Source organism: Equus quagga, chromosome 2, assembly GCF_021613505.1.
Source record: "Equus quagga isolate Etosha38 chromosome 2, UCLA_HA_Equagga_1.0, whole genome shotgun sequence".
NCBI lineage: Eukaryota > Metazoa > Chordata > Mammalia > Perissodactyla > Equidae > Equus > Equus quagga.
Genome location: NC_060268.1, coordinates 102,341,466 through 102,357,466, shown reverse-complemented (window position 1 = coordinate 102,357,466; position 16,001 = coordinate 102,341,466). Strand labels below are relative to the sequence as shown.

Below are 16,001 nucleotides of genomic sequence, written 5' to 3'. Positions count from 1 at the left end.
TTTGATGGTGTCATAGGGTATGGCGAACATAATTCAAAGCACAAGACCCACAGAGAGTATTCCCACAATAACCTGTAACCCTAAAGGGCAACACCCTCAGGGTAACAGTCATCGAAAGCAAACGAATCCCTGAAGTCTTGTAACCAAGGTTTGTAATGCTTGACGGAAGAGGGACTGCAAATCTTCAATTAAGGTGGCACTCTCCCTGACCCCAGGCATCCATACAATGAAGCACAAAAAAAATGAACACAAAAAGAGTAGATAAGAAACATGAAAGATAAAGTAAGGCAGGATAGAATGGGGTAGAGACAGGATTTGAAGAGATAACAATCGAAAATGTTCTAGAACCTATGAAAGATCCCCACCTCCAGATTCAAAAATCGCAAAGAACAAACAGAATAGAGGATACCAGTAAAGACAATAAATTGGTCCTATGAAGAGACACACCATCTGGTGAGCGGCCCTACCTGACCTCCAGCCATTCCTCCTCCTGTCTCACCCTCATTCCCCCACAGACACACATACACACACTCCTTCTGTTGGAAGAAGATGCCATCTAGGACTTTCACAGCTAGAGAGAAGTCAGTGCCCGGCTTCAAACTTCAAAGGACAGGCTGACTCTCCTGTGAGGGGCTAATGCAGCTGGTGACTTTCAGTTGATGCCAATACTCACTTACCATTCCGAAAATCCTACGTGCTTAAGAATTATGCTAAATCTACTCTTCCTTATGCTCTAAATGGAACCACAAAGCCTGGATGACAGCACATCTGTCTACAACATGGTTTACTGAATATTTGAAGCCCACTCTTGAGACCTACTGTTCAGAAAAAAAGATTCCCTTCAAAATATTACTGCTCACTGACAACCCACCTGGTCGCTGAGGAGCTCTAATGGAGATGTACAATGAGATGAATGTTGTTTTCATGCCCGCTAACACAACATCCACTCTGCAGCCCATGGATCAAGGAGTAACTTTGACTTTCAAGTCTTATGATTTAAGAAATACGTTTTGTAAGGTATAGCTGCCACAGATAGTGAGTCCTCTGATGGATCTGGACAAAGTAAATTGAAAACCTTCTGGAAAGGACTCACTATTCTAGATGCCATTAAGAACATTCATGATTCATGGGAAGAGGTCAAAATATCAACATTAACAGGAGTTTGGAAGAAGTTGATTCCAACCCTCATGGATGACTTGAAGGGGTTCAAGACTTCAGTGGAGGAAAAAATTGCAGATGTGGTGGAAACAGCAAGAGAACTAGAATTAGAAGTGGAGCCTGAAGACGTGACTGAATTGCAGCAACCTCATGATAAAACTTTAACAGATGAGAAGTTGCTTTTAATGGATGAGCAAGAAAGTGGTTTCTTGAGGTTGTATCTACTCCTGGTGAAAATGCTGTGAAGATTGGTGAAATGACAGCAAAGGATTTAGAATATGACATAAATTTCGTTGTTAAAGCAGTGGCATTGTTTGGGAGGACTGACTCCAGTTTTGAAAGAAGTTGTACTGTGGGTGAAATGCTATCAAACAGCATTGCATGCTACAGAAAAACCGTTCATGAAAGGAAGAGTCATTTGATGCTGTGAACTTCATTTTCATCTTATTTTGAGAAATTGCCACAGCCACCCCAACCTTCAGGAACCGCCACCCTGATCAGTCAGCAACCACCACCATCGAGGCAAGACCCTCCACCAGCAAAAGATGATGACTTGCTGCAGGCCCACATGATGGCTAGCATGTTTTAGTAATAAAGCATTTTTTTTTTTAAAGATTTTTTTTTATTTTTTCCTTTTCCTCCCCACTGCCCCCCGGTACATAGTTGTATATTCTCCGTTGTGGGTTCTTCTAGTTGTGGCATGTGGGACGCCACCTCAGCATGGTTTGATGAGCAGTGCCATGTCCGCGCCCAGGATTCGAACCAACGAAACACTGGGCCACCTGCAGCGGAGCACGTGAACCTAACCACTCGGCCACGGGGCCAGGCCCAGTAATAAAGCATTTTTTTAAAATTGAGGTCACACTGGTTTACAACATTATATAAATTTCAGGTATGTATCATTATATTTTGACTTCTGTATAAACTGCATCTTATTGACCTCCAAAAGTCTAGTTGCCATCCATCACCATACATGTGCCCCTTTACCACTTTTGCTCTCCTCCAACCCCTTTCCCCTCTAGTAACCACCAACCTATTCTCCTTATCTGTGTGTTTACCTTCCACATATGAGTGAAGTCATACACCTTTCTCCATTTGACTTATTTCACTTAGCATAATACCCTCAAGGTCCATCCATGTTGTCAAAAATGGCAAGATTTTGTCTTTTATTTTATAGCTAAGTAGTACTGCATTTATATATATATGTATACACATATACATACACCACATCTTCTTTTCATCTTTATCCATTCATCCACTGATGGGCACTTAGGTTGCTTCCAAGTCTTGGCTATTGTGAATAATGCTGCAATGAACATAGGGGTGCATATATCTTTTCCAATTAGTGTTTTTGTGTTCTCTGGATAAATACCCAGAAGTGGGATAGCTGGATCATATGGTACTTCTATTTTTAATGTTTTGAGAAATCTCCATACTGCTTCCCATAGTGGCAGCACCAATTTACATTCCAACCAGCGATGCACGAGGGTTTCTTTTTCTCCACATCCTCTCCAACACTTGTCTTTTTCTTGTCTTTTTAATAATAGCCATTCTAATGGGTGTGATATAATATATCTCATTATAGTTTTGATTTACATTTCCCTAATAATTAGTGATGTTGAACATCTCTTCATGTGCCTGTTGGCCATCTGTATCTCTCCTTTGGAGACATGTCTGTTCAGACCCTCTGTCCGTTTTTTGATCAGGTTGTTGCTTTGTTGTTGGTGTTGAGTTGTATGAGTTCTTTTATATTTTGGATATTAACCCCTTATCAGATATATGATTTGTAAATATTTTATCTCAGTTGGTGGATTGTCTTTTCATTTTGTTGATGGTTTCCTTTGCTGTGCAGAAGCTTTTTACTTTGATGTAGTCCCATTTGTTTATTTTTTCTTTTGTTTCCCTTGCCTGAGGAGACATGATATTAAAAAGATATTGCTAAGACTGATGTCAGAGAGTGTACCGCTTATGTTTTCTTCTAGGAGATTTACAGCTTCGGGTCTTAAACTCAAGCCTTTAATCCATTTTGAGTCTATTTTTGTATATGGTGTAAGATAGTGGTCTACTTTCATTCTTTTGCACGTGGCTGTCCAGTATTGTCAGCCATTTATGGAAGAAACTTTCCTTTCTCTATTTTATGTTCTTGGCTCCTTTGTCAAATATTAGCTGTCTGTGATGTGTGTGTTTATTTCTGGGCTCTCAATTCTGTTCCACTGATTTGTGTGTCTATTTTTCTGTCAGTACCATGCTGTTGTGATTACTATAGCTTTCTAGTATATTTCGAAATTCGGGAGTGTGATACCTCCAGCTTTGTTCTTTTTTCTCAGGATTACTTCGGGTATTTGGGGTCTTTTGTTGTTCCATATAAATTTTCGGATTCTTTCTCCTATGTCTGTGAAAAATGTCATTGGGATTCTGACTGGGATTGCATTGAATCTGTAGATTACTTTAGGCAATATGGACATTTTAACTATGTTAATTCTTCCAATCCATGAGCATGGAATATCTTTCCATTTCTTTATGTCTTCTTCAATTTCTTTCAACAATGTCTTATAGTTTTCAGTGTACAGGTCTTCCACCTCCTTGGTTAAATTTATCCTTGGTATTCTATTCTTTTTGTCAAGATTGTAAATAGGATTGTATTCTTCTCTGTTAGTTTGTTGTTAGTACATAGAAATGCAACTAATTTTAGTATGTTGATTTTGTACCCTGCAACTTTACTGTGTTAATTATTTCTATAGTTCTCTGGTGGATTATTTAGGGTATTCTATATACAGAATCATGTCATCTTCAAACAGCATGTAGCATTTTTAAATTAAGGTATGTACATTGGTTTTCTTAAGACATGATGCTATGGCACACTTAATAGACTACAGTATGGTGTAAACACAACTTTCATATGCACTGAGAAACCAAAAAATTTGAGTGACTCACTTTATTGCAATAATCACTTTATTGCAGCGGTCTGGGACCAAACCCGCAGTATCTCTCATGTATGCTTGCAAACAGTTCATAAGTTTTAAATTGTGCACTGTTCTGAGCAGCGTGATGAAATCTCGTGCCATCCCACTCCATCCAGCCGGATGGATTCGCCAGAACGTGAATCATCCCTCTGCCCAGCATATCCACACTGCATGCTACACGCCTGTTAGTCTCTTGTAGCCATCTAGGTTATCAGATCAACTATTGTGGCATTGCAGTGCTTGTGTTCAAGTAACCCTTATTTTACTTAATAATGGCCCCAATGCGCAAGAGTAGTGATGCTGGCCATTTGCATATGCCAAAAAGAAGTTCTTGTTGTTAATCTCTTACTGTGTCTAATTTGTTAATTAAATTTTATCACAGGTATGCACGTATAGGATAGAAACATAGTATATATACGGTTTGGCAGTATCTGTAGTTTTAGGCATCCACTGGGGGTCTTAGAACATATCCCCCATGGACAAGGGGGGGCCTACTGCATGCCAAATAATTATTATTCAAAATAATTCCATTTTCTATCTGACCTAGAAAAAACACATGATGGTAGGGATCAATACTTGCTTTAATTTGAGCCTTTCATCACAAACTTCCGTCATTCTTGAAGTCCTGATACTTCTTCTCTCTCTGTATTAGCACTGACATACTGTTGCTCACCGACACTTCATTCTTTTTTTGTTTTAATAGGTCACCGGAACTTTCATTGTGGACGGCTGGCAATCTAAGATGGAATCCTTTTGTGCTTCATTGGTTTCAGCTGGCTCTCCAAGAATGCAGTCATAAAGATCCTACCTTTGATGAGGAAACTGAGGAGGACAAAGCTACGTAAAGGGCCCCTTTACGTAACCACCCCACGTATCTTCAAACAGTCTTCTCCCATGGCCAGGTAATAAGGTACAACTGAAACCTTACAATGTTGTAAACTATTATGAACTCAATAAAAACAAAAAGTTTTATCCCAAGCTGTGCTTCTGATAGTATGTTACCATAACACAGAGACTCCAGCAAGACTTTCACTTCTGCCCTCAGCACAGAGACAAGAAGAACTTCTAATTTCAACACAAAGGCCAGAGTAGTCCTCTAGTTAATTTAAGCCACTTGCCTCTGCGTTACACTGACAACAATAAGTTGTTGACGGCACCTTCCTCTGAAAATCTGTTGAAATTATTTGAGCACCTGATATTTCATTATCATTTCCCCGTTTTCCCCACAAGTTGAGGATGGGTTTCTGTTCTGTCCACTGGTCTGGCAACAGAGTAAACACCACAGCATGGAGTTATTGCCTTACAAACTGTCAATGGTAAAAAAAAAAAAATTCAAAAAAAGGAGGCATAATCTTAAAACTGTCATTATCAAAGAAGATCTCAAATGGAACTTAATCTGGAAATTTCTCAATGTAGAGAATATGAAACATAATGATAGTTTCCAAACGGAATTGGAATCTGCAGACTTCAGGGGCTGGCCCCGTGGCTGAGTGGTTAAGTTCGCGTGTTCCCCTGCAGGCGGCCCAGTGTTTCGTTGGTTCGAATCCTGGGCACGGACATGGCACCGCTCATCAAACTGCGCTGAGGCAGCATCCCACATGCCACAACTAGAAGGACCCACAACAAAGAATACACAACTATGTACGGGGGGGCTTTGGGGAGAAAAAGGAAAAAAATAAAATCTTAAAAAAAAAAAAAGAATCTGTAGATTTCTAAACGCAGAGAACATGAAACTGCAAGCATCATAATTCCCAGGGTCACATTTAAGAGTGTTTCACCCCTCTTAAACTGCACTTGTATTCTAAGGAAATAGATTATCACAGTAAGATGGCTCAGAGCAGGTCAGTATCTTCCGTGCAAATAGGGCAAACGGTGTCGGTTGCCAACTTTACAATTACTCCTTCCACCCTTCCTCCCTTGCTAGCAGAGCCTGTCTGTACTTCAGAAGCTCACAGTGCCAGAAAGTCCTCCTTCTAGCCTCCCTCACAGCAAGGGCACGGGCATATAACCCCGTCCTAGCCACTGCAGCCTAAGAGAGCTGAAGCTGGCTGGCAGGCCTTTGGAAAAGGTTTTCTCCACCAATAAAGCGGGATGCATGGGAGGAAACTGCTATTCTTCTACACAAGTACTTAGTTGCTCTGCATGTGACCCCTGGCACGGCTGTAGCACTCCTACAACCATGAGGAAAGCTATCACCAACTCACTGAGTGCAACACCGAGAAAAGCACTTGGGTCCCTGATGGTATCACTGAGCCCTGTACCAACAATGAAATACCCTTGCCTCCCGCTCCTTGTTTCATAATAGTTATCTTAGTTTATGGCTTTAGTCTAAGCCATTTTTATGCGGATATTGTTACTTGAGGGCCAAAGCATCCTAACCAACATAGCTAGCAAATATCTGTTCACGCCATGCTATCCGGATCAGGAAGTTAGGTGGCTGCTACTTAGCTGACTCCAGCCATCACCAGTGTCTCCACCTTAATCCCTCCCGCTTCATTCAGGTTTTTCTTTTCTACCTTTCACTAAGAAGCAACTCATTGTAATTATACTCGCATCTATACTTCCCAAGAAAGTCTGCAACTCTTCCATGATGGTCAATGGAAAGGTACTTTTTGCTTCTCCAGTCTATTTTTCAGTTACGTCTGCTTTGAATAGCATCACAGGCGTGTCCCAATTTTTAGCTTACACTTTCTTTCTTACTATTCAAATGCCAATTCCATATCGAAATCACAACAGATCTAAAATTTCCAGAGAGAAAATGCTAAAGATAGAACAAAGATTTGCTTTTATAGAGGGTCGTCCACACAGATCAATAAATGGAGCTGAATGACAAGCATCTGAATGATGAACAACTGAATGTGCCATTCTTTTTAAGGAAATACAGGAAAACAAAGGATATAAGGATATACAGGACATAAGAATATACAGGACATAAGGATATACAGGATATATAAGGAAAACAAAAAAATTAAAAAACAGCAAAAAGAGAGAGACATAATGAATTACATAGAGGAGTGTTCATAATCCTACCTCAGTAGTTAATTTTTAAGAGACCTCACTTGTTTCTTGCATGCTATGCTTACAGGGAATAAGATCCTACTATGATTTTTCATCTTTTACTCACAACATGGAAAGAACCCTCAAGCAAGAGTTGATAACACCTTTGTTGAATAGTATTCAGCAATGCAGCAACATGAAAACTTAAGCAAACTAGCCAAGCAGATATAACTGACATTTGATTTATTAGGAAAAAAAGAGTTTTTTAAGAGGAAAAACGCAACAAACCATGACATTTTCAGATCCTTTTCTTTGATACAGTTTTCTTTATCGTTTTTTGCTTATTACAAAAACATGTTCAGTGATGGGAAAAAAATCAAAATCACAAACTTTTCTGAAAATTAATTAGAAACAAAAAAGCAAATATTAGAAAAAATTGTCCTGAAAACCATGGCATAAAGCTTCTAAAACCAGTACATGGTGCACCAAAATTACCAATACTTAAAAAAAACAGAACTAGGGGATATTCTTTTTCAACCAAACTGCTGTTCGAGCCACATTGCTGTGATGACCAAACTGCTTTTAACCAAAGTGTATGCTCCCCTGCCTTTTCAAACCACGCTCTCCTTTATCTTCAGGCCTTTGCATATGGCCTTCCCTCAGCAAAGGATACTCTTCTCTCCCCACACCCATCTGGCTGATTATGAAGGACTGATAAGCACTTGTGAACTAAAACCTATTAAAATTAGTAACCTGAGAAAAAAAAATCAAGATTTTTAGTTCCTTGTTTTAAAAACCCTTATTTAAAAACCTAAGTATTTGATCTGTGATACCATTTGGTTTCTTTATATCATTTTTAATACCTAGATAGGGTAACAGTTTATGTCAAATATGAACTAAGCAATTTCATAGGAAAACAAAATTCTGATTACTATTAAGTTCTTTCTAAGTTCAAATTCGCTACTCTTACTTTAGAAGGTAAAGTAGTCCTGAGATGAAGGAGTTTGAAAACTGATGTTCTGTGTAACAGGTTATTCACTATAGCCCTGCTGTAACTTCAACATATTGGAAACAATCTACAATTCTATTAATTATGGTACATCCATACAATGAAATACTATGCAAAAGTAAAAAAGAATGAGGAACAATGAGGAAGAAAAATAAAATAAAATAAAATACACCCAGATTGGAAAGGAAGAAGTAACATTCTTTCTATTTGCTAATGAGATGATCTTGTCTATAGACCCTACTAGAATAATTATCAGAACTAATAAATGAGTTCAGTAAGGTTGAAGCATAAAAGATCAATATGCAATAATCAATTGTATTTCTGTCCAATAAACAATCTGAAAATGAAGTTAAGAAAACAATTCCAGTGATAACAGCATCAAAAAGAATAAAATACTTAGCAATAAACTTAACAAAAGAAGTCCAAAGCTTACATTCTGAAAAGACAAAACATTGCTGAGAGAAATTTAAAAAGACCTAAATAAAGGAAAAATCTCACGTTCTTGAATCGGAAGATGCACTATTGTTAAAATGGCACTACTCCCCAAATCGATCTACAGAGTCAACATAGTCCCAATCAAAATTCCAGCTGGATTCTTTGCAGAAATTGACCACCTGATCCTAAAATTCATACAAAAATTCAAGAGACTCAGAATAACCAAACAATCTTGAAAAAGAAAAAAGTTGGAGGACTCACAAACTTCCCAATTTCAAAACTTACCACAAAGCTACAGTAATCAAGACAGTGTGGTACCAGCATAAGGATAGACACATGGACGAGTGGAAAAGAACTGAAGAGTCCAGAAATAAACCCTCACATTTAGGTCAACTGACTTTTGATAGAGTGTGAAGACATTTCAATGGGGAAGAAACAGTCTTTTGAACAAATGGGCTGGAACAAAGGGATATCCACAAGCAAAAGAAAGAAATTGGACTCCTTCCTCACTCTATATACAAAATTCAACTCAAAATGGATCAAAGACCTAAATGTAAAAGGTAAAACTATAAAACTCTTAGAAGAAAATATAGGTATAAGTCTTCACGACCTCCAATTAGATGATGATTTCTTAGACAAAAGCACAAGCAACAAAAGAAAACATTTATAAATTGAACTTCATCGAAATTAAACACTTTTGTGTTTCAAAGGACACTGTCAGAAAAGTGAAAAGAGACCCACAGAATGGAAGAAAACACTTGCAAATCATATATCTGTTAGGAGATTTGTATCTAGAATACATAAACAACTCTTACAACTCAACAATAAAAAGACAAATAATCCAATTTAAAAATGAGACAAGGATGTGAACAGACATTTCTCCAAAAAAAGATACACAAATGATCAATGAGCACATGAAAAGATGTTCAATGTCATTAGCCGTCAAGGCAATGCAAACCAAAACCAAAATGAGCCACCACTTCACAGCAGATAATAACAAGTGTTGGGGAGGACAGGGAGAAATGGAACCCTCATACAGTGCTGCTAAGAATTAAAATGGTGCAGCTGCGGTGGAAAACAGTTTGGCAGTTGCTCAAAAGGTTAAAAACACAGAGTTACCATAAGACCCAACAATTTCACTCCTCGGTATATATACCCAAGAGAACTGAAAACATACGTCTAAACAAAAACTTGTACAAGAATACTCATAACAGCATGATTCACAATAGCCAAAAAGTAGAAATAACCCAAACGTCCATCAATGATGAATGGATTAAAAAAATATGATATGGCCATACATAAATACCATAAATACCATTCAGCCATAAAAAGAAATATTGATACATGCTTTGACATAGACAAATCTTTAAAACGTTATGTTAAGTGCAGGAAGCCAGTCACAAACGACCACATTTTGTATGATTCCATTTAAATGAAAAGTACAGAATAGACAAGTCTAAAGAGAAAGTAGAAAGTATGTATTACCTTTCCAAATTAAATTATTCTTAAAGACGACTATGTTGTTCATGCATTAATATGGTCTGTCTTTTATATGGTATGTCTTTCTAAATCCTAAAATAATTCTAAAATATTTTCTAAAAGCACAAAAGCATGCTAAGGATCAAGGAGAAAAGACCTGGAATCATAAAAGAGCTGAGGAAAACTCATAAAGCTCAAAGGCAGAAAAACGATTTGTCTTTGTTGAATGCTTTCAAATGACCCAAATTCCCTTCAAGTTAAATTCCGGCCTCCTATTGAACTGAAAAGTGCTACCAATAATTAAACTTTAATTTGCAAAATATTTGTATATTTTAAAAAAGCAATCATCAATGTAAAGCTGAAACCCACTAGCCTTTACATCGCAGTAAATAATTCACACTAAATGCAACAAACACTTAAAATATTTTTTGGAATAGTAGAAATAGCATAAATTTTGGAGTCAGATACACGGGTTTGAATCTTAGCCTGCTATTTACCAGCCAGGTGAGCGTCAACAATTTACTCGGTCTCTGTGAACCTCAGTTTCCCCTTCGGTTAAACTGATAATTATAATTCCTACTTTAGTGTGAAAATAAACAATCCAACTACTTACTAAACGGGAGGGGACGGGCGTTGGGGTTTGAATAATTTCACTCTTTTTTTTTAAACCTCTCTATACTGTTTGAATTTTTTACAACTTGTATATGATTTAAAAACATAATGAAGATTTTAAAAATAAAAACATCTCCTTCATAGGGTTCTTGCGCAGCCATTTTACAAGACGTGCGCATAGGAGATTCTCAATTAAAAATAATTCCTCGCTCCTTCCATAGCCTTTCCAGTGTCTTGAATGTAGGTGAACAAACTTGGAAGAAGCAAAGGTAAACATTTATTTTTCTGAAGGCTATGGTTGTAAAAAAAGAGACAAACTAGGGCAATAAAACTAAAGTTTTAAGCCACTTTCCTCAAAACATACCAAAGAATTTAAGCTGAGGAGAAAAAATTTCCACGTTTACTGATGCCAATCACTTTATTCTGAAACTTCAGGGATGCGTGTGTGTGCGCTGTAAAATGATAAGACTATGCAGTGAAAAGAGAATTTGGTACCTTAATCCGGACCAACAAAACAAAATGAGGATTCAGCTCAGAGAATACTTTTCACTAAAAAACACAATACAAACATTAATAATGACTATCATTTATCCAGCAAATGAGCTCCATTTTTTTTGCTTTGAGAGTACACTGAGATGGATGAATGTATTAACTGATCCAGGTTGCCACTTGATAATTTGCAGTACAGTGTGAGAACTAAGAATGTTCTCTTCCACATTCTAATAGATGACTTAGGCTAATGTCAGGAAGCAGCCCGTTTTGCCAGTCAAAAAGATGCCGTTTTAACACCATCAAAGTACTCTGGGACCTCCGAAGCTGGCCCTGTGGCCTTCAGTAGCTTGTCTTGAAGACTGAGTCATTACACAGCATCTACCGTAGCCACCGGAGTGTATAACTGTAGCATTTCTCAGCAAGTATGCGGGAGGACATAATTAAACCCTCGTGTAAAGTTTCCACATCCTATTCTGGACCATTTCATACATATATGACTGAGAAAGGGCTTCCCGGAGTATCACAGCCTTTCTGTAGCGTCCTTGTTTTTAGGCCACTTCAAGAACACACATGTGAAGAGGAGCAGCACAGTCAGTAAATTTTAGAAAGATACAACAATGATTTACATAACTGTTTTATGTCAACATCGAGTGGTTGCAAGCGACAAAACGAAAAACTTAAAAGCGGTGGAAGCCAGTGCTAAGGGATCCGTCACCCCCAGGCCTTCCCCTTTCCTTCCTGCAAGCTTCCTCCCAAACCCGGGCCCGGATGACACCAAGATCTTCGCCGCCGCCTCTCGGCCTCGGCGCCCGGCGCGCGCCCTGGGGACCGACGGGGACAGGCCCGAGGGGGGGGCAGGATGACCGCCTCGCCCGAGGGCGCGCGGGCGGAAAGGAGGGACACCCATGACTCACGGCCCCGGGCCCGCCGCCAGGCCGCACGGCCTTCCCCCAGCGCGGGCCCCGGACCGGCCTCGCAGCGCCCCCCGGAGGCGGGCGGGCGCTTCCCCCCGCAAGACCCCCGCCCCGGGGGGACCCCTCCCCGCGCAGGCCCCTCCCCAGGCAAACCCCCTTCCCTGCGCAGGCCCGCAGCCCCGGGCAGACCACCTACCCGCGCAGACCCCTCCCAGGGTCGAGGCCCGGGCCGCGCACAGACCTGAGACGCCGCCTCCGCGGAGATCCGGGCGGCCCGAGGGGGTCCGCGCCCCTCCCCCGTGCGCGCCCCCGAGCGCCCGCCGGCACGCGCGCCGCCAGGGAGGCCCCGGAGGCGGCGGCGGAGGCGGAGGCCCGGCGCCCTGGGCGGCGCGCGCCCGCCCTGCCATTCACAGGCGACGTCGGCCCGCGGCTGCCGGGGTCCGCCCTCCCGGTTCGGCGGCGAGCGGCGGAGGGGAGGGGACAGCCGGGCAGGCAGGAAGCTGCGGCTTAAAAGAGCAGCCGGCGCCGGGCCCGTCCTCCCTCCCGCCGCCCCCGGCCTCCGCGAGCGCCTCTCCGCCGCGGCCTCCGCCCCGCCGCCATGTACCGCTGCCTGGGCGAAGCGATGCTGCTGGCCCGCGCCGGGCCCGCCGCCCTGGGCTCGGCAGCCGCCGACGCGGCCTCGCTGCTGGGCCGGGCCCGCGGGCAGCCCGCCGCCGCCCCGCAGCCGGGGTTCGTGCCGCCCGCGCGGCGACACTACAGCGAGGCGGCGGCCGACCGCGAGGACGACCCCAACTTCTTCAAGATGGTGGAGGGCTTCTTCGACCGCGGCGCCAGCATCGTGGAGGACAAGCTGGTGGAGGACCTCAAGACCCGGGAGAGCGAGGAGCAGAAGCGGAACCGGGTGCGCGGCATCCTGCGGATCATCAAGCCTTGCAACCATGTGCTGAGCCTGTCCTTCCCCATCCGGCGCGACGACGGCTCCTGGGAAGTCATCGAGGGCTACCGGGCCCAGCACAGCCAGCACCGCACGCCCTGCAAGGGAGGTGAGCCCCTCGCGCCCGCCGGCCCGGCGGGCACTGTCCCCCTCCCACGCTCCCCCTTCGCCCCCGCCTCGGATGTGGCAGGCTCGTGGGGAGAGGGGTTTTTCCACCTTAAAGCCACCAAGTCATTAGTCCCTCTCCCTCCCCCGGGAGCCATCGTCCCGGGTTTCTGCATATGTTGATCCCGGATGCAGAAGAGACACTGCACCGCTCTCCTTTTGATCCTGGTGTGTGTGACACACAGGGTGGGTCCTGACGGAATGCACTCCTAGAAAAGGGAATGACCAGCCTATCTGATTGTGTCTGCAAGTTTTTGTGGGCTTTTGTGACTCATCCGAATGCAAACTATGAAATGATTATTTTCGCTTTTTTTCCAATCTTTTTTTTTTCATGAGTGACAGATGATACAGGAACGTGCAAAATGAATTGCCTTCCAGGTGTGAAATCTAGACAGTTTTATTAACCCAATGAATTAACTAATTATGCGTTGATCTTTTAAGTGAAGTTGTTTTTGTACCCTGACGGCTTCTGTTTTGTACAACAACAAAAATGTGATACGTGAGCGGTGTAACATCTCTGATGAATAACACCGGGCGTCCTGACAGTAAATCTAGATGGAGCAGGATCGCCCGCCAGCCAATGGAATGAAATAGCCCTGGGGGTGTGTACTAGTCTTAGCTCGCACCAGATTGGAGCTTGGGGAAAAGATCAAAGTAAGTGAAGAAAGGAGCTGAGTGGGTTACTATTTGGTAGTTACCAAGTTATTCCGTATTTTAAATTTTTGAATGTCTGTAGATTTGGCTTCTGCAGTCAGATTGCTTTCTTTGAGCAAATAAAAGCTTTTTTTTCATTCGCCCCCCCCCGCAGTAAATTGCACAATACATCTTTAAAGGTGCTTAAAAGTAACCTGAAATAGAAAAGGGCAAAACTATTTTTTTCTATTAAAAAAATTATGTAGAATAAAGAACCCAGGGAGGTGAAGAGTCTTGCTGGAGACTGCTTAGCCGATAAGCACAGAGGATGTTAGGCTGGACCCTTTGTCTCCGTAAACCTGGTCCGGTGTTCTGTTAGATCAGCTGACTCCTAAGGATAATTTTTAGAACTCTACCAGAAAAATTTGAGTTCTGCTGGCATTTCCAGCCGGGGAACAAAGGTTGCTTTGAACTGTTTAATGATTTACTTTTACTTGCTGAATTTGCATTGACCCCACCCACTTCCAGGAGGTACCTTTAGAGTTTAATTATCCTCTAGCTCTGTTTCCTCTTCTACAACCAGCGTATGAGCCATTTTGACGTCTAATTTCCCTTTCCAGCTCCTAAATTATATAAAATGTCCACGCAGTCGATCTCCTACATTGCCTTCCTTCTCCTTAACACTCCCATAGTCTCTAAACCAGGAATACAAGTTCAGGCTCCCAAGAAAAGCAAACAAGGATGTTGAACGAGGAGGCAAGGTCAGCAAATATTAAATTGCATTGTTTCTTTAAAATGGACGTCCAGTTTATATTAGTGTCTTGTTGGCAGTATTTTCCAGTTGCTTATAAGATATACAGATAAACCAGTATCTTTGTTTTTCTGCAGAATCTAATTTAGTTGCCTTGAAGTTCTTTATGTTCTGTTCTTTATAGGCCATGCCCTCTCCTATCTTTATAAACCACAACTCCACAAACCCACTAAAGCGACTAAACTTTACCATAGTTTGTCAGTCTTCCTCTTGTTGCCACAGCAGTTGTAATACCAAAGTACTGAACCTAGCAACAAGTTGCATCAGCCACGTTGGAGCAGTGCAAGTGTAGCATTTGCTGGTACTAGGGTGTGAGATGCAGGTCTCTGTTGCATTTATCCCATTTACAAGAAGGCGTGCTGAATGCGCTAACTCCTGGCATATAAAAGGAATTGCAAGTAATAAACTGTAGCAGGCATTGCGAGGTAATAGAATATGAAAGAAAATTGGCCTCTATAAAATAAGTTTATTATCTTGAGGAATTTGACTTTATGGAGAGAAGAGGATTGGGGAGGATTATATAGCTATGAAAGCCCTTAAAATTATTTTAATATGCTTAAGATAATAAAAAGTGTACTAAATAGATGATCGGCAAAATTTGGGTACTGTAGCCCTCCATGCTTTCCCTTCATGATGCTCCAGGATCTTCCTACGCTTTTATCACCCTTGTCTGATTGCAGAGAATGTGTATTCTAAGAGGAACTTATTTTCAGTGGGATTTTTCCCTCCAATGAAACATTTAAAGCTTTTTTTTTGACTTATAAGAAAGTTACTAATCTCCTTGTTCCACTTTGGTCTTAGAAAGCCAGAATATATTAGACGATTGAGATTTTAAAAATTTGGGTAATTCTGTAAGTCTCTCTCTTAAGCATACTGTAGCCCACTTTTCTCTCCCCACCCTCATTCACCTGCCTTCACTACCCTGTTCTGGGGGAAGGAAAAAAAGACAAACAAGAGACCTTATCACTGCTCTTCATCCTTTTCCCAGCCGGCAGCTCTCTGTGTCTAATCTTTCCTCAAGAGTGACCTTCTACCTGAGTTTTCCAAAAGATTCTCAAGGTTGAAACAAAGCAACTATCTAATTCTAATCTCTATAAGGGAAACAGGTGGTTTTTAGACCTGGGGGTGGCTGATGTGTACTTTATTCTAAGTAAATATTTAATGATCCCTATTGTTTTTGTGCTTCTCCTTTCCCACATACCGTATTTAACTGATGCCATTTGATTTGCATCTTTAAGGATTGGCGATAGGCTCTCTTTGCTGTAGGCTCTGAAGGGAGGTTTCAAGAGAGGTCTTAACATTTTCAGCAAAGATGAACAGTTTAGGAATTTCTGCTTTGAGAAGACTTTTTCAGAGGTTCTTATGTGTTTGAAAACAGTATCGGTGGTTTTTCTTGTTA

General features: G+C 41.6%; 2 protein-coding genes across 4 annotated transcripts in view; one reads left to right on the top strand and one right to left on the bottom strand.

Moving 5' to 3' along the window:
* The window catches only part of SHLD2 (shieldin complex subunit 2), a 91,614-nt gene extending 79,014 nt beyond the window's left edge, over positions 1 to 12,600 (bottom strand). The window contains exon 1 of one of the 3 annotated variants that reach the window (XM_046655297.1): positions 12,256 to 12,600. In XM_046655297.1, the coding sequence (XP_046511253.1) occupies positions 12,256 to 12,466 (211 nt within the window). In that variant the 5' untranslated portion in view covers positions 12,467 to 12,600. The remainder of the gene's footprint in view (positions 1 to 12,255) is intronic. The other 2 variants (XM_046655298.1, XM_046655299.1) reach the window with 2 other exon arrangements.
* GLUD1 (glutamate dehydrogenase 1) overlaps positions 12,532 to 16,001 on the top strand; it is a 37,998-nt gene continuing 34,528 nt past the window's right edge. The window contains exon 1 of the mRNA XM_046655301.1: positions 12,532 to 13,102. Within this exon, the coding sequence (XP_046511257.1) occupies positions 12,658 to 13,102 (445 nt within the window). The 5' untranslated portion in view covers positions 12,532 to 12,657. The remainder of the gene's footprint in view (positions 13,103 to 16,001) is intronic.